This window comes from Heliangelus exortis, chromosome 8, assembly GCF_036169615.1.
Source record: "Heliangelus exortis chromosome 8, bHelExo1.hap1, whole genome shotgun sequence".
Taxonomy (NCBI): Eukaryota; Metazoa; Chordata; class Aves; order Apodiformes; family Trochilidae; genus Heliangelus; species Heliangelus exortis.
In genome coordinates, this window is record NC_092429.1 from 4,268,547 (window position 1) to 4,293,912 (window position 25,366).

At 41.3% G+C, this 25,366-nt stretch overlaps 1 protein-coding gene across 15 annotated transcripts in view; it reads left to right on the plus strand.

Moving 5' to 3' along the window:
* The window catches only part of DAB1 (DAB adaptor protein 1), a 425,811-nt gene that overhangs the window by 394,215 nt on the left and 6,230 nt on the right, over positions 1-25,366 (plus strand). For 3 of the 15 annotated variants that reach the window (XM_071750032.1, XM_071750031.1, XM_071750030.1), the window contains 8 exons: positions 1,050-1,172; positions 4,368-4,427; positions 12,065-12,121; positions 14,908-14,970; positions 15,985-16,093; positions 16,672-17,223; positions 18,162-18,289; positions 19,215-19,313. In XM_071750032.1, coding sequence (XP_071606133.1) covers positions 1,050-1,172; positions 4,368-4,427; positions 12,065-12,121; positions 14,908-14,970; positions 15,985-16,093; positions 16,672-17,223; positions 18,162-18,289; positions 19,215-19,298 — 1,176 coding nt within the window. In that variant the 3' untranslated portion in view covers positions 19,299-19,313. Of the gene's footprint in view, positions 1-948; positions 1,015-1,049; positions 1,173-4,367; positions 4,428-12,064; positions 12,122-14,907; positions 14,971-15,984; positions 16,094-16,671; positions 17,224-18,161; positions 18,305-19,214; positions 19,314-25,366 lie in introns of all 15 variants that reach the window. The other 12 variants (XM_071750042.1, XM_071750041.1, XM_071750040.1 and 9 more) reach the window with 10 other exon arrangements.

The window sequence follows — 25,366 nt, forward strand, 5'->3', positions numbered from 1 at the left end:
GACTTCTGTTTTTGTCTTCTGAGGGGCTAGGATGTAATTCAGAGGATGACTATTTAGAAAAAAACAACAGTGGAAGTGATGTTATAGCAGATTCTCACGTTGGTGTTTGGGCTATGATTTAATAATAGATCTGAACTTTAAGTCTTGTTTCATCCAAGAAAAATGTCTAGGAGCAAGGGTGATTATCAGAAATATGTCAGTATATTCATGTCTGATACCCTGCTGAGTGTGGAGAAGAAAAAGATCTAATTTCATTCTCATGCTTTTCTGTTGAAACAAAATATATGATAGTTTAGGTTTTATTTTCCTGGAGATTTTGTGTTCTTCCACTTAGGCATGTCAGTGGGAGGCACACTGAAAGAAACTGATTCAGCCATTAGTGAATATTGAACACTGCCTAAGGTGCAGCAAGAAAGATGATAAGAATTAGGATGCCCTACATTACTATTCAGCTTTTATAATGTCAAGATTTTTACTTTGTGCTCTTCACAATAAAGCAAGAACCTGAAAATGAGAAGTGTCGTGACAGCCTTTTGCCATGTGGGCTGCTCCACCAGCACCAGCCTCTTCTCCCAGTTTGGAGTTGAGCTTTTTTATTAGTAGATAATAAATATATATATGTGGAAATAATTGCCATTATGTAAAAGAGGCAAAATTCACATTGAATTCAGAAAATTAATAGTGAGCCACAGCTTTCCCTTGTGAGGGAGAATTAGGAAGTTGCTCTAATGATCATTAGAGGAGATTTAGGTCTGTTCTGTGCTGGGTTATAAAATATGAAACCACCTTACTCTGCACTTCCCAAGAGTTGCCCTGCTGCCAGCCTGTGCTTTGAGAACGTGTTTCTTTAATGCCTGCCTATGGTTTTTCTGTGGAATTCCAAACCTCCTTTTTCCCCTTTCTCTTTCATCTTTTGACTTTCCCTCTCTGGCTGCCGTGGTGTAATAGTACATTGTGTTTGAGGCTGGACACGAGCCAATCCGTGAGCCTGAAATGGAAGAAAACATTTATCAGGTATCAAATCGCTCACTTCGGGGTTTTTGTTGCAGGGATTGCAAGCATTTAGTGAAGTGCATTTCATACATGGGTCACTTGTAGTTGTTCCCATCCATCACCAAACCTCTGGCATTTCATTCTGGTGCCATGGCTTGAATAACCTGCCTGCTCTCAGTGTGAGTTTTCTGTTTGTTTCTCATTTCAGCTTCTGCAAATTTTATTCAGTTTCTCAGCTTAGGAAGGGTCTTAAACTTTTGGGTGCAGCCTAGAAGGAGATAAATACTGAGCTCCCTTTTTTTTTTTGTCAATTTTTTGAATCTTTTTACGCCTGGAAACAGATACTGAAATCTCAGGGAGGACAGGCCATCCAGGCAGTTTTTAGAAAGACATTTTGATGGTTCTTTTTTCTCTCTACCCACAGAAAGAACTGAGCAAAACCTAAGAGCTTTCTACCAACTGGGGAAAATCTGTTATGTTCCAGCCTGAGCTTGCATTCTTCACACTGACAAAAAATTGCAGGCAAAGCAGTATAAAATAATCTTTTGTCATTCAATTTATCCTCAAAGGACTGGTACAGGGTTTATTAAAATATAATGTAATTCATTCTGTTACACAGACTAGGGGCAAATCAGAAGACAGACAGAAATCTCTGAATGCTGTAAGAAAATTGTGAGTTGAGGAAATCATTTAGTATGGAGGGGAAGGAGACTCAAGCAGTGATTAAGTATTTCATAGAGCTCTAGTAGGAGCTGATCTGCTAATCAGAAAAGGTTGGGTTTTTTTAAGGCAGAGAGCAGCAGGGATAGAACATTAAAAAGGCAAAATTATTTTTTTTATATAGTGAGAAAAGATAGGAAGATAACAGAAAAAATGGAAGGGTGGAGTAGCTGTAAGCCAAAGTAGGAGAAGCTAAGTAAGAAAGATCTGGTGTGCAAAGAATTCACCTCTCCCTTGTGGAAAAGGTTGCTACCCAGTAGGTGACTGGAGATGGAAGATGTGTCCCAAAAAGTGACAATTTCTATTTCTTTTAACATAGTTGAGGTCACAGCTTTCTTTTTAAGCATTCTTTCTCTGTCTGTCACCTTTCTTTGATGCATTACCCCAAAGACTGTCTGTGTCTCTCTGCTCTTTCAATATTGTCTATGGAAATGGCTCTAATGTGTAAGTTAGGCAAGGACTTCATCACTGAGCACATCCCAATCCTCTCACCTAGTGTCAGGTTTTTTAATAGCATCTCTCTGCCTGTTGTTTTCTGGTAGTGAGGCAGGGATGGGGTTTTCTCAGGTGTTTTGGTGGTGTGTATGTAGCAGCTTTGGTCTCGATGGAGACTCAAGTTCAGCTCCATCAGGAGTTGGCAGTCAGAGGTGGGGAGTTCTGAGCTGTGGTGTTTGTATTGCTGGGAAGATGCAAATCCATCAAAATGGTTCACAGGCTGTCACAGAGGCAGAGCTGTCAGCAAGAGTGCTCATCCCCCTGGGCTGATCCTGCTCATCAAAGAAAAACCAGGAGAAATCCCTTGCAGACCCCCAGTCTACACAGCAAAGCAAAACAGTGTTATGAGAGAAGGGAAGTAAAGACAACAGGAAGACAGGGAAGGTAGAGCTGGGAGAGTAGAATCTCTTTCAGAAAAGTTTCTCTGGCATTGGAAGTCAGAAACTTTTCTCTAGTACAACTGTAAATTGGGAATAAGAGGGCAGGGATTGATAGTGCAGGGAAATGCTCTTTCCATAACAAGCTGTGGATAGGAGTGTGCAAACTGGGATGACTTCATGGAGAAGTTGGCTGATGGGAAAAATTTCCAGAGAGAAGGAAAATGTATGTGTTGCTGATAGTTTATAAATAATTTATTTTACCATATAAGTAATTTCTTTTACCATGTTCCTCTGTTTATGAAGTCTAAACTTTCCAGTGGCTTACTTAATATACCCCTCTGGGTTTCTACTCTTTCCCTGTCACTTAACAGTCTGTAAAAAAGAGAGCACTTTATTTCCATGAAATCAAATTGTTCCACTCTGGCCAGTTTTACATTATCTCATGGCATAGATGGTTTTAGTGGAAGAACACAGGACTCTGAGACAACCAAGGCAAGGAAGTCATTCCCAGGATAGGAATAGCAGAGATCTTTCAAAAAGCTTGTTCAGTTTCATTCAAGCTCTTGAAAGACTCCTGCAATGTGCACCAAGTTAAAGATGCACCATTTCCCAAGAAGACTTTGACATTTAAACATGGGCAAGAAAATGTTTGAATAGCAGAGAGAATCATTTTTACACACTACAGAGAATAAGCAATAGGAGCACATCTTAATGAATATGTAACATTCCTTCAGCTGAACCAGACCTACTCTAATATCAGATGTCTAAGATATTTATTGTCTTAGAATACAAAAATGTAATAATTTGTGTCATATCTGCAGTATAATTCCTCCTCTTAATGTGTGAGGTCTCAGTAATGTCTGCAAAGTAACCTTCTTATGCTGAATGCCCTTGCTCAGTGGAAAGGAGCTCTGATTTACTTAGGGCATTGATGTCTGTTTGGAGCATGTTTTTACTGCTCTTTTTGCTTGTGTCATTTACAATAGACCTTCAGTGCTTCTAGGAGGGAAAAGAAATATCATCACAAATTACAAATATGTAAAGCAGCTGTCCTGGGGCAAAAAAAGCCTGGGCTTACAAAGCAACTGAATTTACATCAGCAGGTTAGAAATGCCCAAGGTGTAAATCAGGACTGTTGACTCAATTCAAGGCTTGCCCAAAGTTTCTTAACTGTGTCATCCCCTGTCCACCATGGCCAGGCTGTTGTCTTCAGCTCCCTGGCTGTGTCAGACTCTGACAGACCTGTAATTCCTTAGCAAAACTGCAGAATTGTAAGAAAACAGCTCTTCAGGCAGCTGCAGGGCTCCATGTTATGGCTTTACTTGACTTAGGTTACTAAATTAAGTGGAAGGAAGAAATCTAATGCCATGGGCCAAACATCTCTTTTCCTCAGATCAGGAGCAATATTCTGGCTCTCTGCCACGGAGGAAGATGAGGTACTGACTTCATCATGACTTCCATGTGCATCTTCTAACCCCAATTAAAATTAAAAAACCAACCAGTTAAGTAAGAAGGAGGTTCCAAGGTGCACCTGATCTTACTGAGACTGAACCTATCAGAAGGAAAATCTCATTTCTGAACACTACTGGGTGTTAGGATTTAAAACAGTCACATAGAAGTTTTCTTTCCTTGCTGTTGTCTCCATTAATATTACTGCTTGATAGAAGCTTGATTTCATTAGTATTAAATGACTACCCTGGGCTTAAGCATCAGTTGCAGATTTCAGTGTTTCATCAAACTTGCTTGGGTAATGACCTTCATTTTCATTTGTTGATGCAGGTTCCTACCAGCCAAAAGAAAGAAGGTGTTTATGATGTGCCAAAAAGTCAACCTGTAAGTGTAAGTATCTTCCCTATTTATATGCAGTAAAGGAGAGGTGATTCCCAGTTTCTGTGGCTTTCATTGTTTTAGGTAATATTGGTACCTTTCTCATGATGGGAATTTTACCAGTGATCTGTTGTGGGTTGATTGGGTTGGTTCAGAGTAACCAGGACTGTAATGTCACTTATATCCATCTCATTCATTACTTAAATCTCCTTCCTGTTTTTCCTGACTCATTCTTATGGAAGAATGGTTCTTATGGAACACTATTTATAAATGTGTTACCTGTGGTTAAGAGCCTCCTGCATGTTCATGGCTGAACTGCTGCTGCCTGGATTAGAAGGGCTCCTCTGCTACCCAAAGCTGGACAAGGGTTATCAGTCTGAGTGGGCATGGGCTGCATTTCCTCCCTCTGGGCTTTCTCAGAGTTGTCCTTTAGATATTGGGCTCCTTGCAGGTTGGTTTGCTAGAACAGCAGGGTTGGCAAGGTCTGAATAGCAGTGGAGGTGGGGAAGAAGTAGTGTTAGGAAAAGGGATGTCAGGACATCATCTGTGGCCTCTGCTGTGGTTTTCTATGGCTAGAATATCTGCACCTCTCAGAAACCTACCTGGAGAATACAGTGTGATGATGGGTGAAGGTTTCTTAAGGAGCTTCCAATCAAATGTTGGAAAAGAAGTGGGAATTTGTATTAGAATTAATTTTCTAAAAAATAAACCATCCCAAACGTCTAACAAACAAGTTGCCTCAAAATCCAATCTAATGTACACTATAAAAAAAAGCAATTATTTTTCCAATAAAGCCAACTTCTGTAGTAGCCTATAAAGGTGTAGTAGCTTATAAAGCTTTATGCATTACATTGCTTGCCTGGTTATTTTGGGCTGTAATTTTTTCTGTAGTGCTCTAAAGTATCCAAGAGGTTAATGTTCAATATAAACTGTTTGCTTCTTTCTTGCATTCTGTCTTGGGCCTTGTAATCTATTAAAAAATAGGGTTAATATGTTGTTTTATCTAAATGGCACTGCACCTTTTTTGTGCATTACCATTCTGTAGAGGTGAAGCCATTTGTTCCCTGAATGTGTAAGGAATGGTAACAGGTGGCTGAGAGAAGAAATGCAGTGATAGGAGCCTTAGGAACAAGGCATTCATTTGATGAAATCCAGAATACTCCTTAATATAAACTGTTTAATATCGATTTGTGCTGTAAATACCTCAAGAAATTGTTTGATTGCATTGGGTACATGGAAAATGAGTTTTTTTCAGGGTATGTGTGGGAGTGGAGGAAAACAATTGAATAAGTTAGGAATTTCAGTTTGCTGTGAGCATGGGGAAAATGCCTGCATTCAAGAGAGAGGAAGAAGTACTCCTTTATGTAAGGTTGTAGTAACTTGCACAGCTTAGGCTGAGCAGAGAGGCTGAGATGCTGGCTGAAAAAAAGGATAAACACTGGGGAGGGCTGGATGGGTCTGAATTGTGACACTTCTGTGGTTTGCACAAACAAATGAACCCTGCCATAAATATTTCATCACAAGCCCCTGGGAGGAGGGAGGCATCACCGTGTGCCCTGAGCAAATCTAATAAAATAAGTCATATTGCATAACTAATTAAGCTGGTGAGCATGGAATAGGTGTAGAATTTTCATTCATTTCTCACATAGTTCAGTGTTACAATTTTTTCAGTGTAAGTTTTGTGTGATTTTTTTTTTTTTATTATTCCTTCAGCAGTGGTTCACATTTACTCTGGGTATGGTCTGTAATTTGGGTTGTTGCAGGATGATTGGGTGTACAGGACAATGCAGACACGTTGGTATTAGACTGTCCTGGTAAAGACTGTGAGATACACAGCTTAGAGAACCTGCTCTGGAATCATCAAATGTATTTAATCTGTCATCTCCATGAAGCTGTTTGCAGACTTGATTTATTTCATATTGGTTTTGGGGTTTGCTGTTTCATGGTTACATTTAAAGTGATTAGAGCTTGTTCTCCAAAGGAGTTATGTACTTTAATTTATGAAGAAAAAGAGAAGACAAGAGGAAGAAATATGTAGCTGAGATTTTTGTTTCACCTTTTTATTAGTATGTCTTAAAAAAAAAAAAAAAAGAAAAAGCAGTATAGCTCTCAAAATTAGCAATTTAATATTCTACTGCCCATCTGATTTATGGCTCACCCGTCCACATCTGAGGCTCTCTGTCATTGAGACACTTGCCATATTTATTTTTTTTTCAATTTATAGCTGTCATTATTATATAAACCTCTAAAATTCAATCTGAGGGCACACAATCTAACTCATCTAGCTGGCTTAAACATATAAGGACACTTTCTTTATTAGGAGATCTTGTTTTCATTAATTTCATAATGGATGAATCAAGCGAGAAACTTTTTGTAGCTCTTAATAGGTTTCAACCACCATGAATTTTCTCTTCTGACAATAAAGAACAGCAGTGAATAAAAATGCAGCAAGTTTTGCTTCAGTTGTAATGGAATTGCTCACATTCCCTGGACAGAGATCAATTTTCCATCTTGGGATTTTTTTCTTCTGGTGTGTTACCTCTGGCCTCCACACATCCAAGTGATGAGGGATCCTGAAGCAGTCATCCAGGTGCCCTCCATCCTTGACTTTCTGCAGCCACTGGAGAGCAGCAGCTATTCCGTGGGGAAATTCCTCCTCTCTGCATGAGGTGGGAGTAAATAGCCATCTGGACATGGTTCTTTCTTGTCTGCAGAGGAACTTCAAATGAGCTGCAGGTGTGGTGACTTCTTAGGTGGGGTGGGATCTGCCACCGTGTAAAAACTAAAAGCCAGAATCCATTTTCCAAAGGAAATGGGAGGGGTAATTCAGACTGTCAGGGTAAATACTGCTTTCTCTCTGCAATGGGATCCCACTGTGGCTGAAGGTAAGAAGGAAACATCTTTCTGGTGGTGCCATGAAGCAGAAGTATTCAACAGTTTTGGTGTGTGTCCAGAGAGCTGATGTACTGTGACACTGCTGTGGTGTGAGGTTGTTTGTCAGGAGGTGTCCAAGTGCTTCATAGTGTGACTCCTCATAAGCTCTGATACCCAAATAATGTAAATATGGTGCAAATAAGGCAGAAAGGAATGAATCTCACTTCCCAGAGTTTGAATGTACCCACTGAACTCAATTATGAGTGGTGGCTGCCTGCCAAGTCACTTCTCTGACATTGGGATGGGAAGATGGCTTACTTGAGATAATTCTTATATTTCCCCATCTCTTTGTTGCATCCCTTCCCAGCAAATACTGCTTTTTTGTAGATGTCCTCTGCCCAGAACACAGCTCAGCTCCAAACACACTTTTCCTGATCCCTGTATCTCTCCCTTCCTATCAACTCACACTTGTATTCATTCCTATTTTCCCTGTGCTGCTTCCTTAGACCAAGTCTCCTGTTCCCCACTCACTGAGAATAGATGTCAAAGCAGACAAAGAAATCAAGCTTACCCCAAAGTGGTTGTATTAAATGGTACACACTCCACATAAAAATTGTTGTTCCACATGGGAAATTACCTGTTTTTAAAAAAAGTGAAATATTTAATGAGATCTTTTTGTCATAATTTCCCATCGTCTCCCCATTGTACATCCACATCAAGCTCTACCCGTCATGGTGTTCCCAGTAATAAGAGTCAGACTGCAAATACCCTTCACAGAGACTGTCAGTCACATCACAATAAAACCTTCTCCTCTCATCAAAATGTCTAAACTCTCTGCTTACCATTTTATGAAGGCTTTCAAACAACTCATTGTGCTGCTGTATAAAGACTCAAGGAATTGGAGCTGATGTCTTGCAGGCACCTGGCTACAAACTGAGGGGAAAATAGGAACAGACCAAGGGGGGAATGGACAGGGGGTAATTTGGCTGCCCTGGGAGGAGCAGATGAAGCTGGGCTGGACCTGAGCCCACTCAGATCTGGAAATGCTCAGGGCTGCCTGATCCTTCTGCCCAAACTAGGAAGCCACATTTCATATAATCATAGAATAATCTGGGTTGGAAGGGACCTCTAAATGTCATCTAGTCCAGGTTCTCTGCAGTCAGCAGGGACACCCTCAACTAGGTCAGGGTGCTCAGAGCCTCTTCAAGCCTCACCTTCAACATCTCTAGGGATGAGGCCTCAACCACCTCACTGGGCAACCTCTTCCATTTTTCCACTGCCATCCTGGTAAAGAACTTTTTCCTAACATTCAGTCTAAATCCATCATCCCAATGTCTAAAGCCATTGCCTCTTGTCCTGTCTCTCTTGTCAAAAGGTCATCTAGTCTGAGCTCCAGATTGTTCAGAGCCCTCTCCAACCTGACCCCAAGTGTTCCCAGGGATGGGGTTTCTCCCACCTCTCTGGGCAACCTGGGCCAATGTTTCACCCCCTCATTCTGTAACTGGGGAAGCTTCTGGCATTTGAGGCTCTTTAGGATCTGTAGGAAGTTGAAGGCCTTGACAGTTTTTAATCCATAGACATATTTTTCAATGTTGTTGAGCAATTCTTTGTTGAGTTGTCCTGCTCTTCCACTAACCCAGCAGTATTTTCAGAGGAAAAGTGTGGCTGTTGGATGTTTTCAGTGTCTCAACCTCCCAGACGTGGTGTGACTGATGATTGCTTTCCTCACAGCTCTGACAGGCACCTTCCTTATACTTCTAATTGGTTTTGAGAATGAATTGCAGTTAATTAGCAAGCTGCTTGCAGCTCGTGGAACTCATATCAACATTTGTTGTCTGAGGTTGTGCAAATAACTGAAGCTTTGCTTAACTCTAAAAGAGTGATTTGAACCATCAGAAAAAGTATTTGACGTAGACAAAGTATTTCACGTTCAGCTAAAATAAGAGCAAAAATCTGTAGTTGGACTAACTGCTTGGCTTGTTGTTAGACTTCCAGTGTAAAATACATGTTAGAAAAAGGGGATTGGGAATGCAGAGAGGCCCCTCAGTTGGATGATCCCTCTTTTGTCTGCTGAGGTGAGTGGTTCAGCACTTACCCTGTGTGCAGGAAACCAAGTCCCAATCCCTCTGCTGTCTCAAAAGATTTGAAAAGCTAATACCCAGCTCAGAGGTTAATTACTAATTGCTGGTTAATTGCTATATTTAGTATCCTTCATACTCTTTTTTTTTTTTTTTTTTTTAACTTGCTGAGCTCTGTATCAGTGTAGAAGTTAATTACTGGGTGTTTTGTCCATGTCTTTTAAGCACCAGTTTTGCTTCATTCTCTGAGATTTCAGAAGCACGTTTGGGAAGAGGCTGCTCTGCTCATCTTGGTTGCAAAAGTGTGGCAATATTTAGCAGGTTTTCTCATGCTGTGAGTCTGTGGCAGTCTCTTGCTGCTGGTAAAACCAGGTTGAGGAACAAAAGTTGAATATTTTGACCTGTTCTGTGCCCAGGAGTGAAGGAGGGGAAGTGCTCCATGTATCTGCAAACACCATAGGCCTGGCTCAGGTTTTCCTTTGAAAATTTGAACTTTTACATTGCTTAGAAAAGATGGTTTTCAGAGTAGAAGGCAATGAGGGAATACTATATTAGAAGTGGGTTTGGTTTACTTCAGGTTTATGAAAGCTGCAGTTTAGTTCTCTCTTACCATGACTTCTCTACTCTTGTTTTTTTTTTTTCTTTTCTCCCTCTCTTGGATGAAATGTTCTCTAATGAAGAGTGTCAAGTGTCACGAGGAACTTCAGTACTGGCTGGAGTGGTTTTAAAAAAGCTTTCCTGTTGCTTTAAGAAGCCAGATTTACATATTTCATGTTTAAAAGATTTACAGTGTGCCTTGCATGCCTTTACAGAATGATGGAGCTTTCATTACAGGTTTAATGTCACTGCCATACAAGGATTAATTCTCTTCCCTCCACCTCGATCTGCGTGGCTGCTTGCAAGTGCCTGGTGTCTACCTGGCTGACTAAGTTGTAGGGGTGTTTTCATATTCAGGGAGATCCATTTTTGAATAATTAAAATGAGTTTTTACATCACTCTCCAGAGAGACCCCAGACAGCAATCCTAGAGAAAGATCAAGGACTGGAGCATCTTTTCCAGGCTTCTGGGTATTTTCTATTTTGCACTGGGGATGGAGGGAGAGGATTGTTGACCTTAACTGAGAAGTTTAAGCACTTTGGAATCAGAAATCTGAAGTGGTTGAAGGCTCAGAGGGCCAAATTCTGCCCTTGGGAGCTGTGCTGCAGCCTCAGCTGTGGTTGCTGTTGCAGGCTGGTGAATGCTTTGGCAAACAGGGATATTTCCCCCTTAGGAAGTGTCTCCTCACCAGTGTGTGATGCAGAACACGAGCTAATGGGAGATGCAGCTCAAGTGCTCCATGATAATTGGGCACTTGGGGACACTCTGTGACACGTTGGGCAAATGCTTCCTGCAAGGTCCCGTGGTGGCACAGTTGGGAATTTCTCCTGGTCCATTGAGCACTGTGCACACATTCCCTCTGTGCCAGGACAGGGTTATTTCTCAGCTGCTTTCCCAGAGCTATCAGGGTGGCTGGGGACAGGATCCACTTTGGAATGATGTGAGCTGCATCCCTGGATGCTGGGGAATGGGGGGAGGAGTTAACCAAGGGGGCTCTCAGGAGAAAAAGTGATTAACCACCAGCCAAAACTGCTCCCTCCTGAAGGTGGAAACCCTTTGGATTTCATTTTAAGGATGTTTTCAAGGTCTTTGGAGTTCTTTGAATAAATGGACAGAGATTTTTTTCATGCTTTCCTTACCTGGGCTGGGGGAATGTGCTGTCAGCTCCAAGCAGGTACAGGTCTGGATCTTGCCTGGCTGTGCATGATGACATTTTCTTCCTCTAGCTTTGCCTTTTGCCACTCTTTTTTTATTTTTTCTTTTACTTCAGGTCTGTGTGGACATGAGGGGGGGGGGGGGGGGAAGGGCATTCTAGGCTGTTTCTGAGATTTTTAAACTGCTTAGTTTTAAAATGGCATGGAATTACTGGGTAGTACCTGTATGAAGCTTCTCAGTCATCTAAGATTTAATTTTAGGTAGCTTGCTGGTATGTTTGTTTCTTAAGGTATAAAATCTACAACACTACAATAAATGTTATCTGAACTTTAGCATTCTGAGGGTGCTGAAGTGATAATTTGTGTTGAATTTCTAGATGGATATAGATAGATAGATATCTAGATAGATATTTGTATGGGCTGTATATTCCCACATACACACATGAACGAGGGATTTAAATAGAATTGGAACTGTGTGATGTAAGTAATTTTAAAAATTACTGTGGGAAGAAAACAGTCATCTTAAATATGTTTATCTTGATGTGATAGTTCTCTTAGTTAAGAGGAAGTTGAGTTTTCCTGCAAATACTTGCTTTTAGAGCTTCTCGTGTCCAAAACTTGATGGCTTTTTTCCCCTGAGGATATTAAGTTCCCTCTTTCACCAAGCCAGAGGTGATGAACAGGACCAGAGCTCACTGAGAATGTTTATGGGTAAAACAAGAAGCTGAGATTTAGCACAAGTAAAGTGCATGATTGCCCCACATCTCAGCAGCTCTCAAACTCACTGTTTTGACTGCAGGATTTCATAGCCATGCTCCCTGCCAGATGGAGAGGGTTTTCATTTCAATGCTGAAGTCAATGATTATGGAGGTTATCATTTTCCTGCTCAGAAATTCATGTCATTTTCATAAATCATTCATTTCATTTCATCAATCATGCTTTACAGCTGCAGAATGGAAACTTATTGCTGGACATTGATGAAAATCTTGTTTCAGTCACTCAGGTAAGGTTGTGACACTAAAAATGTTTTAAGGAAATAGAGACAAAATCATCTATAGGAATAGTGCTATTTGAAAATGTTTGATTTGGGATTAACTTCACTGGAATGTAGCTAATATCAAACCTGAATAATTTAAAAAGGCTTAATGGGTGAAATTGGTGCTTTAGTGACAGTGAAATCACAAAAATAAAAGATTACTCTTCAGTGTCCAGAACCTCTTATGCTGGATAAAACTACATCTGTGTCAGAGAAGATGAGTTCATTTATTCAGGCTGAAAATGGGATTGTTGAAACAAACTGGATCCAGAATCCAGATCCTGAACCAAACCTCCAAACATTGCTGTTTAAAGTTTTCTCTGGGAAGGAAATGAAGAAGTTGTGTTCCCAGTAAATTTCTGGGCATGTTCTCTGACACAGTCCTGTAGCTCCTGTTGCACAGGAGGCTGCCACTTTATAAGAAATAATTTCCCTGCATATATATCCCTTTTCCTTGGGGAGTGGTGTGAGTGAGGGTTTATTACAACAAATAGTGAAGTTGGCTTTCCTGTCACTCTCTCCAGCTGCCTGTTTTGTTATCCTCCATCTGCAGAGCTTCTTTTCAGAGCTTGAAATGGAATTACATCTCTGAGGGGTTGCTAAAGATTCCCCCCCCCCACCTTAAAACAATCTGAAAAGCATTATTATTCCCATTTTACAGGGGTGTTGAGGCACAGAGAGCCAGGTTTCTACCTTTCAAACACATCCCATGTAAGCCTTAGTTCAGAAGGATGCTCACTATCAATTTGCAGTATTGGTATGAAACAAATATTAAGTTTTCTACAAAAAATGTGTAGTTTCACAGAAATTTCTTCCTAGTCTGTGTGTGCCTTGCACATCCCTTTGACTTGTTCTCCTCCTTCTTCTCCTGGGATGGGAGCACTGGGGGAGCTTTTGCTCAAAAGGACACCAACTATTTCTCAAGCCAGAAGGGAAAAGCAATGGAAAGCCCATCAGTGATTCAGGAAAAGGGCAGATTAAAGGGTGGTGCTGACCAAGTCATCCAGAAAGATGAGAAGAAAGTGGCTCTTTCAGTGATTGGGTGTCACCTGACATATTTAGAGGCAGTGGGACCTACAGGAGGCTTGAAGTGATTTCCAACCAAGTGCTGCTGCTGTCATTATTCCCACTTTTTGGGGCATTTTAACAACTCTTGCCTAGTGGGTTTGCACACACTGCAGCAGTGATGTATGGGCTTTTTTTTTTTTTTTCCAGAAGCTGCTTCTAGCAGTATTTTAGTAACATAGCCAAAAATGCCCTGAAGAAAACATGGAATTTATTCTTCCTTCCTTCTTCCATTTCCATGCAGATACTTAGCAGGATATATAAGCCCATAAGAAGAAAATACATTGTCAGAGCACTAAAGCAATGTGATGTATTTAATATAAGATGTGATGGGAGGAAATGTGTAATAATTCATCCCTAGGTACATCATTAGACATAAAGCTGAAAATCATCCAAGCTTTAAGAAATGGGAATGGAGATTAGATTGCAAAAAAAAAAAAATTATTTGTTGTATTTTGAATAATAGTCTTATTTCTTAAAGGACCATTTATCCTAAAAGATAGGGGGGGGCAATCTTGGGGTGATCTTGCTTATTTGATGGGCTGTAAAGACTGACCAGGCTCTTCATGTCCAGAGCTCTACCTCTTGGCTACATCTGCAGGTCAAGACTACTGAATTTCAAGCCTGTAGATGTAATAGGAGGCTGCAAGTTTTATGTGCCCAAGCTGGGGAGGAGAGTAAATGAGCTGAGTTAAGAATTGCATGAAATCTCATCCATAATGAAAATTGTGGCTTCCCACATGTGTGGGTGTGATTGAGGATGATAGAGGGAAGGATGAGAGCCCAGAAGCAGAAGAAAGGTCGTGGAGAAGGGGTAATTTCTGAGTTCTCATCAAAGCTTCCCAGAATAACCACCCTGATAAGGAATGGTAGATGAGTTGTGGGTTTCCTGCAGAGCTACAAGGGATCTTGATCCATACCCTGGACTCCAGCAGAACTGATTTTCAGATGCAGGTGGGTGGAATAATTGCACTCCAGAACATGTGAAGGAGCTTTGGAGCTTTGTTTATGTGGCCATGGCAGGAGCTCCTTATTATGAGAGTGCTTTTCCTCTTCTGGATCAGTTGAGTGAAGCCTTCATGGGTGACCTGTTTTGAGATCAGTCTAAAAGATGCCCTGAGAAGATGTTTCCAGCCTGAGTGAAATGTGGAGCTACAAACTCCGAGTAACCCAGTTGTACCTCCTCCTTTGAGTCCACTTATCCAGGACACACCTGTCCCATGGGCAAGGAGAAATCAGGCAGCACTTGTGAAGTCCTTTCCTTCAGTGTCCTTCTGTCCCTTCCCCAGCCTGCTGCCATCTTTTGAGACCTTTCAGGGAGAGTTTAGAATAGAAGCCATGGAGAAGAGGTGGCCATAAATCATGCTTGGTGCTCACTGATGTTAAGGGAAGAGCAGTAATCCATACAGTCCTATTCTGTTTAGTTTTTTCTTGCTTTATTTATTTTTTAATGGTCAAGAACTCCCCACAGAATCATTTTATAGGGTCAGCTGCAGCAATACCAAAAAGCCACAGGTTGAGCCTAAGTGATTTTCCATATGGCACTGGACATTTGAAGCCTGGGTGGCTTTGAGGGGCTTTATATTGCTAACTGTTACTAGCTAACTCTCTAGCTAACTTGCACTTTATTCTCCTCAAAAGATGAATGGTAATAGTTTTGGTTTCTTTCTTTCTTTTTCTCTTCACAGGCTGTTACCCAACTAGAGCTTTTTGGGGACATGTCCACTCCTCCTGATGTAACCTCTCCCCCAGTGAGTATCTGCACCGTGCCAGTTGTTTCCAGCACATTTATTGAGCACATTTGCAGTTCAGGTCACCAACCATTCCAGCAGGGAGAATTCAAAGGAGTTTTTATGTTACAAGAAAATAAAAAGTGAAGCAAATTCAGTGTGGAGTCAGTGCTTCACGATGATGTGCAGAAATATCTTCAATTTTTATTTTTCTGGTCCAGGGCTGGGTGTCACATCAGATCTAACCTGAGCTGCTGATCTCCTTCCCTGATGTTGATCAGAGGTGGATGCTTCACTGAACTCAGCCATATAGATTAGGTCTCTGGTTCCAGCAAGCACATATCCCAGACCTGCCACTAAAAGAAGGAAGACAAAACAATAAAGAGAGGGAAATCTGAATGTGTTTTGAGCACAAAGAGAATTTTCCCTACGTGCTTTTTGCATCATAAAATTTAAACACAAATCATTTTCCTATAAAATTTGTGAACATTATGTTAGGAGTATGAGCTGTGAAGTCAGTAGGCTCAGATCTTTTGGAGCATATCAAAGCCTTATCTCCTCATCCTAAAGCTTTCTTAGTTGGGTTGGGTTTCTCCTTCCATGCAGACCTCTGGCTCTGGTGCTGTTGGTTACTTGGAGGCTGTGTTTGTTCATTTTTCTGTAAATCCTGCAGGTTTATGTGTCTTTACTATTTCTTCTTGCTCACTGCCTCTGCTGGTTGTCACCTAAGACCTAGAATCACAAATCTGTACATTATGGAAAAAGAAATGATGTCAGTATGTGTTGCATGTGATCTGCTGCAGACAAACTTTATTTTTATTTTCTTTCTTCTAATACAAAGCCTCTCATTTTCTTTTTCTCCAGCAAATTCCAATGCTCTCATTTCTTTTGCTTCTTCCCCTCCCCATCTTCCTATTCTTTTTTCTTTCTCCCTTCCAGACCTTTATTTTAGAGTTATAGATGATGTGACAGCAAAGTTCTGCAGAAGCTGTAGTTGATACCTCATCATTGTATTTTTTTCCTGTCTTCTTGCAGACTCCTGCTACTCCAGGTGATGCCTTTATCCCATCTTCATCCCAGTCACTTCCTGCTAGTACAGACATGTTTGGCTCTGTACCTTTCAGCACTGCTGCCGTACCCTCAGGTGAGAAATCTGGGATAAAATGCACTTGGTTCAGGTTTGGTCATCAGTTCTGGGCTCTGGTTTGCATTTCAGCACTCAGGGCTTTCCTTTGGTACAGTGGAAGTGGAAGGGGGGTGCTCCAGGGCAAGGCAAACCAAGTCCTTAACAAGCTGGGAACACATAATTTTGAGTTTACCCACATTTTTTAAAAGAAAAAAAATGTCACCAGGACTGCGATCGTAGCTCTGTAAGTACAGTAGCAAGAGAGAAAAAAAAGCAATTAGTTTAGCTTTGGTTTCTTGGCAGAAACTCAGGGGAGGCTGAGGTTGGATATTAGAAACCATATCTTCACAGAAAGAGTGGAAAAGGCTGCCCAAGGAGGTGATGGAGGCACCATCCCTGGAGGTGTTCAGAAGACAGGTAGATGAGGGGGATGTTTTAGTCCCTAGGAGTGGTAGGGCAGATGGTTGGACATGATCTTAGAGCTCTTTTCCACCCTTGATGATTCTGTGATTCTTGTGTAGCTTCTCCTGCACAGTAGTCTTAAAATCTTTCCTTTTTTTTTTTTTTTTTTCTTCCCCTCTCTGTGCTCTTTGAAGGTTATGTTGCCATGGGAGCTGTTCTGCCCTCGTTCTGGGGACAGCAACCACTTGTTCAACAGCAGTTGGCCATGGGTGCTCAGCCTCCAGTTGCTCAGGTGATGCAGGGGGGACAGCCAATAGCCTGGGGACAACCTGGTATTTTTCCTCCTCCTCCTCAGCAGCCGTGGCCATCTGTAGCTGGTCAGTTCCAACCAACTGCCTTCATGCCAACACAAACTGTTTTGCCTTTACAAGCAGCCATGTTTCAAGGTACCATTGCTCCTATAGCTACTGTTCCACCCACGAGTGATTCCAACAGATCAAGTCCACAGACAGACAGGCCCAGACAGAAAATGGGAAAAGAAATGTTTAAAGATTTCCAGATGGCTCAGCCTCCACCAGTGCCATCAAGAAAACCAGATCAGCCTTCCCTCAGTTGTACCTCAGAGGCCTTCTCAAGTTACTTTAACAAAGTTGGGATGGCACAGGAAGCAGATGATTGTGATGACTTTGACATCTCTCAGTTAAATTTGACTCCTGTGACTTCCACAACACCCTCTACAAATTCACGTGAGTATTCATCTGCTTTCAGCCATACCTGTCCCCAGACATGCCTGCCTCTCTTCCTCTCTTCCTCTCTTCCTCTCTTCCTCTCTTCCCTCCGTTCTTCCTTCCTTTTTTCCTTTTTTCCTTTTTTCCTTTTTTCCTTTTTTCCTTTTTTTCTTTTTTCCTTTTTTCCTTTTTTCCTTTTTCCCTTTTTCCCTTTTTCCCTTTTTCCCTTTTTCCCTTTTTCCCTTTTTCCCTCTTTCCCTCTTTCCCTTTTTCCCTTTTTTCCTTTTTTCCTTTTTCCCTTTTTCCCTTTTTCCCTTTCTCCCTTTTTCCCTTTTTCCCTTTTTCCCTTTTTTCCTTTTTTCCTTTTTCCCTTTTTCCCTCTTTCCCTTTTTCCCTTTTTCCCTTTTTCCCTTTTTCCCTTTTTCCCTTTTTCCCTTTTTTTTCCCTTTTTCCCTTTTTCCCTTTTTCCCTTTTTTCCTTTTTTCCTTTTTTCCTTTTTTCCTTTTTTCCTTTTTTCCTTTTTTCCTTTTTTCCTTTTTTCCTTTTTTCCTTTTTTCCTTCCCTTCAGAGCTGGAAAATAGGCTTATTATGGGGGATTTTGCAGATGGATGAGAGGAATTCAGGAGACACAGATTTACCTGGGCCAGCTGGAGAACTGTTTTGCTTCCCTGGCATAGGGCAGGCAGCTCAGGCATTCCTGATGTGCTGTGGTGGTGTCTCCCTGCCAGATACAGCCAAACTTCATTTGGAAACAACTGAATGAAATCAAATATATGGGCTTGATAGTGACTTCTGTGTTCAAATTTCTCTCTTGTATCTCCTTCTCAGAAAATAATTTTTAGGGGTAACAAAAGTTGAGAGTTCTTAAAAGTATGAGCAGATCTTGTCCTGCTGTGTCTTTCTGAATAAATTAACAGGTATATATTCTGTTGCTGTTACCTTAATTTTTTCTGTAGCTCCAACCCCTGCACCCAGACAGAGTTCTCCATCAAAATCATCAGCATCTCATACCAGTGATCCTGCTGCAGATGACCTCTTTGAAGAGGGGTTTGAAAGCCCAAGCAAAAGTGAGGAGCAAGAGGCTGTGAGTAGCAACAAGGTTTCTGAATACTGATTAGCTCTTTTTTTTTTTTAAGCTAAAAAAGACAGAAGTTGCTTCAATGTTATTGGTATTGTCAGAAATAAGTATTCTAATAGGGCTGGGTGGTGTTTTAGGGAGAGCTGCAGGCAGCATTTGCTTCCCAGCTCAGTTTTGATAGCTGAAAGCATGAATTTATGTTGATATGCACTAATATTGAATACAAGGAACCAAACTCAGAGTTTAAATGCAATCTTGGGTCAAATGTCCTTTTTAGCTTACCAGCATTCAGTTGTTGATGGCAAGAGAGTCCGAGGTAAAACCAGATACATGCTGAGGCTGCAGAGAGAGATGGGGGAGTTTGTGTGTTAAAAGATGATGGTTGATGCTGCCTTGCACATTCTTGCATCCCAGTTGCTTGCCTGGTTGCATTCCTCAATGTTCTGGCCCTCAGTATGTGATTTCTTTGCCTTAGACTCAGTGAACCAAAGCAAAAAATGTCATCCAAGCAATGCCTTTAAATCCCCAGGTGTCTCAGGCAGATAAGAGCCTAAGTGAGCCAAAGCCAAGAGGGAGCCTGCACAAAAAAAAAAAGGACCCAAAAGTACAAAATCACTCAAGCTTGGACTCTTCTCATAGATTCACTGGCTTTCAGGGCCTTTTGGAGTTCTGGTGTGTTGGATCCAGTACCTTCTGAAGTCTGTGGCAGGTCCTGCCTGGGCTCCAGCAGGTACTGGTGTGGTCCCTTCCTGCCTGCATCAGCTCTGGGAAACCATTCTGGTTTCTGAGATCAGATCAGCGGTGAGGTCTCACTTTCTGGTTTTCATGAGCTAGGATGTACTTGTTATGCCCACAGCATGAAAATAACCTCGTGTTGACTTTTCACTTTCTTGTTGTTGAGAAAAAAAGGTGTTATGTTCTTGTATTCTAGCCTGATGGGTCTCAGGCCTCATCCAACAGTGATCCATTTGGTGAGCCAACTGGTGATACTATAAGTCCACAGGTCGGTAGCTAGATAGCACAGGTTGGGGTAGGTATCTGTCCTTTTTTTCTCTACACTTTGAGGTGCTCACTTATTCTTCCACCAGTGCCTACCATTGCTTTCATGGATGCATGGTTTGTTTTTCCTTTTCATCTCTTTTCCCTTTTCCCTCTCCATTATCCGCAGTGTATTCCATGCTCAGTGGTCTGCATGGCTTTTGCCATTCACTCAGTGTTGCAACTTCTGCAAATATGTGTGTTTCAGCTGCCTGCATGCTTGAAAGAAATGTAGACTTATTTTTTGTGTTCAAATTCTAAGGGGAAATAGGGAAACTGAGCCATTACTAACAGTGTGTTAGGCAGAACATATTTTTTTTATCAAATCCACTCTGGCCTGTAGTCAGATGTAACATATTAAATGGAATAAGACATCTTACCCATAGACATAGCAAACATTAAATAAAATTGTGTAATGATACATGAACACCTCTACCCTAAATCAATGTGGTAATCAGAACAAGAAGAACATTTATTATCTGCATGTAAAAAATGTTGAAGTGGGTTTGTGTATTTTTATCTCCGAGTACAAATTAAAAACACCTGAAAATTATGAACGTTCATATTACCATTGGCATACTGATGCTCTCAAAATTACTCATCCAACATAAGTCATTTAAATCCAGACAGCTGGGAAAGATGCTCTTTTCATCTTTTGTGTTACAGGATACCTTAGAAGATGTGGCTGCCAGTGAATGTTCTGTGATTTGTTTCAATGCAATATTTATGTTTTACCAAAAAGACAGTAAAGATACAAAGTTTTATGAGGGCTGTTGTTCCATCCAAATACTCTTTTTTTTTTTACTAGTTGAAGGATATATTTGATTATCTTCTCCTTGGCAGCCATTCCTGTTCTGTATTACCCAGATCTGGGAGCTGATATGGCTCTTTACTTCAGCACTACAGTGCTGGAACCTTTTTGATTTTTGTAAAGAAATTGCACTGTGTTTACATCCACCCTGAGCTGAAACAGTTCAGTTTCAGGTCAAGATTAATAGTCTAAGTAGGAGTCAGTTCCCTTTGTAAATTAAACCTGCTTAAAAGAAAAATCTTGCAGTAACTTAGGTTTGATCCACGTGGACATAATGAGATTATCTCTTTAATAGCATGTGGTGTTCTCAGAAGGCAGCTCCTCCTTTAGCTTAACCAACCTCTTGGAGGCTAAAGCTAAACTTTGAGTCTCCTTGAGTCTAAAAAAGACAGTGTAAGGGTAGAGTCAAGCTGGGATGAGTTTCTCTGGGAAAAGCATCCATTGTTTCTTGTACTCCCAACAAAATGGGAGTGGATGGTACCACATGGTCACTGGGCTTTGCCTTTGACCAGCCTGTAGCTGGTTATCCCACCTTCTGACCATTTCAAGAGAGCTTTCCTGCATCAAGAAAGAGAATTTGACCTTTAGCTGAGTCCCCACACTCTGCAAACCCATAGACATTTTTTTTCATTGTGGTTCTTACTAGTCAGGGTAATTCTGAAATCCACTATGGGAAGAATAATGATAAAATCTCTTTAATTTTCTGACTGTCACAAAGATAGTTACCATCATTTGTAAACCACCACCACACAACTCACCTCCCAGGAATTCTGGAGATAACTTGTAGTGTAAGACAGTCAAGTGGGAGATTCCTTTTGTTCTGCTTTTATATAACACTTTGTAAAATACTTTCTTTTTTACCAATCGACTGTCTCTGGGAGCTCCAAGAACAGTGTTTCCATATGTTTTTTCCATATATTGTTGTTAATCCCTGCAGAGTCTTGCATAAAATACGTATAATTCTCAGCAATACATTCTGGGAGCTGTTAAATAATGTTACTGATTATCTTATTATAGTAATTCCTAAAAGCTGTAGGCAGGAACAAGCAGCTGAACAAAAAAGAAAGCCTCTCTCCAGTGAAGTTACACTGATATCATTGTGCCTCTGTGCAGTGCCATTGAGCAGCACTCTGTAGGAAATCCACTTGCTAAAAACCAGCCCATCTAATTCTGAAGCCTGGTAGAGTCAGAGCAACAGCAAGTCTAAATCTCCATGGAAAATTATCAATTCAGGCCTTACTACTGTGTTGGGTATTGAGCTCTGCATTTGGAAGGAAACTTAATGGTGAGAAACGTGTAGTACAAAAGAATCACAGTCTGTGTAAAAGCCACTTTTGTGTGTCAGATGGGAGATTACTTGGCTCTTTAGAACATGGTTCTTCACACCAAGAACAGCCCAGCATACAGCTCTGATGAATGGACCTCTCAGGAGCATGACATGGCATTGTGTTCAGACATTTCAAATGTGTCTCTCCCCAGCATCTCTATTCAGTCAGCTGTGCCCATATAATATCTTTACTTGCCTTGTCTTGATGTATTCAGAGTGTTCACCTGACTATTATTTTACATCCTGACCTTTCAAGGGGCTTCAGCAATTTGGTTTCTTCATTCCCTTTGATACCCCATATTCTCATGGAGGGGGAATTCAGCATCTTTTAGTTAAGAGCTTCTTTTCTCCATTTGTCTTCCTTTTGCAGCCTTCAACTTAAGCTCCCCAAATCCTCATCCTAACAGCAGCCATTCTTGCAAGGAGCTCTTCTACAAATAGCTAAGGGTTCTTAGTAAGTAAGTGTGACTTTACATGGCTGTGTTACATTTTTGTCCCTTTATGGCTAGAGATAAGAAGCAGACAGACCTGACTTTCACAGATGAAAGAAAAGCCACTCTTTGCAGAGCTGTTCACGTGAAGTTTTTTGTTCAGTTCTCCCTTTCTTCATGAGCAACATTGAGGGTGAATAATGATTTTCCAGAAGGGGTGAGGAGAGCACTGAATCAGACTGAAGTCTTTAGCTGATTCACATTTTATCCCTCCTGCTGTCTTCAAAGGTTTAGTGTGGTGTAACTGTGGTGAAAAGAGAGAGGGAAAGAACTATATTTAATTATTCTACCAAGGATGTTAAACTTTTCTTATTGTAGACATTTTGGATTAAAGCACACAGTTTGAACAGAGGAGTTTTTACCTGGTCATCCTCTTAGCACTAGTGCACCCATTCAGGCTGAATTACAGGGTGCAGATATTTCTGTTCTTGGGTGGATTTCAGTCTCAGCAGCAGGTCTACCACACTGTGACATGAGGAAGCCCTGAAGCTTTGTAATTGAAAGTTTAGCAAAGGCTACAGAAGGGGGAACCTCCAAGCATAATGAGAAAAGGGAAGGAGAGGCATGAACTTGACTCTCTGGCTTCTTCAGATCCCTGTAGTTATGTTGGCCAGCATCTCCTAACAAAGCATCTTGATTGTGGAAAATATAAATTCAGCCTGAATGCTGGGATCAGATGTCATAAATATTGGATAACTCCATATGGACAAACTGGCTCTTCGAGGCAAATTCTGAAAAAGAATCAGGGAAGAGTTGATAGCACAATTATTGCAATGGATGTCATTTTAAGTGCTGGAACAAATGGAGCTCTATTGAAATACTGCCCAGTCCAGGACTTGCACTGGCAGTCATTCATGATTGATTCTCAGGAACCCTTCAAAACATTTGTGGCTAGAGCATATATTCCTCAAATAGCTCTTTAGTCGTTCTGTGAAATGTGTGCAGACAATTAGAAGCCCTCAAAATATGTCACACTCTTCATGATGCTATCAGCAGTGTCAGGAGAGCAACAGTTCATTAGAATATTTGTCTATCAGCTTTTGGTGGTACTTCAGTGGCCCACTGCCATCATCAGTCTTGGAGCAAGTGCCAGTCTTAGTGATGAATGTTCCTAATAATCTTAGTCAGCTCCTTGATGGAGTAGTAGAACTCTTTCTTCAGACTGTTATGAGGAAGTTAAAAGAAAATAGCAAGTTGTGGACAAAGCACTGGCTTATCTGGGAGCTTATAGTGAGCCACAGGAGGACATATTAAGCTGATTCTTCATCCTCTTCCTTCTGCTCACTATCTATGGAATTAGGACTCTGGATGGCCTTCAAAACTGAAAGGCTTTATTTGGAGGATCTGTTACTATCATTCCTCTGGCTCAGTAGGAATTAAATAGAATCCAAAGAGAAATTGATAATGATTATGGGCAGCCTGTTCTTACTGCAGGATCTAGGGCTATCATTCTCCATCTAAAGACACAGCACCAAGCAAGAACCTGAGACAGAAGAGGTGTTATGTGTCTGGGAAGGAATCAGAGTCTGGAAAGTCTTGCTTCATGCCAGAGAAACCTTGGAATTGTAATTTCAGGCCTCATGTTTGTTCATCAAGATATTTCCCAGAAATCTGAAAGGATAAGACCAGAAAAATTCAGGCTGCTCTTGAACAGAGACATCCTAGAGATTCATTTACATCTCTGCTGCTGCAGTCTCCTTCAGTTTAGAATCTTTGAGACTATTTGGTGTGGAGGAGAATTGCCAGATAGGTACATGGGAAGTGTAATTGCATTGCAACTCTTTTGTTAGGAAAGGGGGCCAGAAATAATAGGAGAGTTTCTTTACTGCAGTTCATTATTTTACTGGGACCATGATAGAGCAGGGTTCATCTTTCTGAGTAGTTTTCTTTGGGTTTTTTTCATTTTATGGATGTATGGCACCCATCTGGATACTAAAATGACAGAGACTTTTAAGGTTATAATAGTCTGGATATTTGAGACTAGGAAAAATTCTTAGCTTTATAATGGAGGCACTTGCCAGTCATAATCCTGAACCAGAAGGTTGCTGTGTTGATGCTACTACTAGAGGCTAAGTGTGATGAAAATAACCACAGACAAACCACTGCCTGTTAATGGCCAGTAGGAATTGGCCATGAAGACAGGCTAGAGAAGTTGGGATTGTTCAGTCTGGAGAAGAGGAGGCTCCAAGGTGACCTTATAGCAACCTTCCATTACCTGAAGAGAGCCTACAAAAAAGCTGGAGTAGGGCTTTTTACAGAGAGAGAGGGCAAGGGGGAATGATTTAAAACTTGAAGAGGGGAGATTTAGATGAGACATTAGGAAGAAATTCTTTCCTTTAAGACACTGGAACAGGTTGCCCAAGGAAGTTGTGGTTTCCCACTCCCTGGAAATGTTCAAGGCCAGGTTGGATGGAGCTTTGAGCAACCTGGTCTGGTGGGAGGTGTCCCTGCCCATGCAGGGGGGTTGGTGAGCTCTAAGGTCCCTTCCAACCCAAGCCATTCAGTGATTCTATGAATTACCTGTCTCATCACCAGAGATATTTCATTTAAATCCTGCTTGCCAAGTTTATTCTGTCCCATTTTATTGAGTCAGCATGCAATGAGTAGAGAAGCCACGTTGCACTCCCGTTCCCTTCACTTGCATCCCCAGCACAAAATTCTCCTTTTTGGCTGGTGCTTCAGCACACTTTTATTTCATGAAACTCCATCACTTGAGCCTGCCCTTTCTGATCAGTCAGGCAGGAGGAAAACCAGCTCTGAGCATCTATTGTAAAGGGCAAAGAAATCTCTGCAGGCCTCACCTCTGCAGTTCTCTACCTCTTGCCTGAAGCTTTGCACGTAGCAGGATGCCTCGCCGTGATGAGAGGATGCTGGTGTCAAAGTAGCTTCTTCCTGACCTTCCCCTCTGCTGTTCTGTGAGCCAGCTCACCCACAGAAGCCTGAGTAGATGTATAATCTTGCAAGAGATGTTCTCCACTGCTCAGTTCTGCTGGGGAGCAGATGTTAATGCCCTTGGATGGGATGCAGATTTCCTTTTAGCATTTGCATAATGGTCCTCAGACCCATTAGCAACCTTGTTACCTCATGCAGTAGTGTCCTACTCCAGAAGTACTTACTGTTGGCTACAGGCTTGTTTATTGTGCAAAATGTTCCATAAAATGGGAAGAATAAGCTGATTTTAAGCATGAAGTATCTTTGGAATATGTTAATGGGGGATGCACAGGGAAAATTTTCTCGGTGGCAGTTTTTGCCATGAATTCTGGGAGACTTCATCACTCAGCATTTATACATATATATACTTGTAGCTTCCTGAACATTTAGCCATCTCACTTAAAGCATCTATATTTAGACATTTCTGGTCCCCTACTGCAGCCTTGTCACTTTGGTCAGATACCTGAGCTGTGAATCAACAGCCT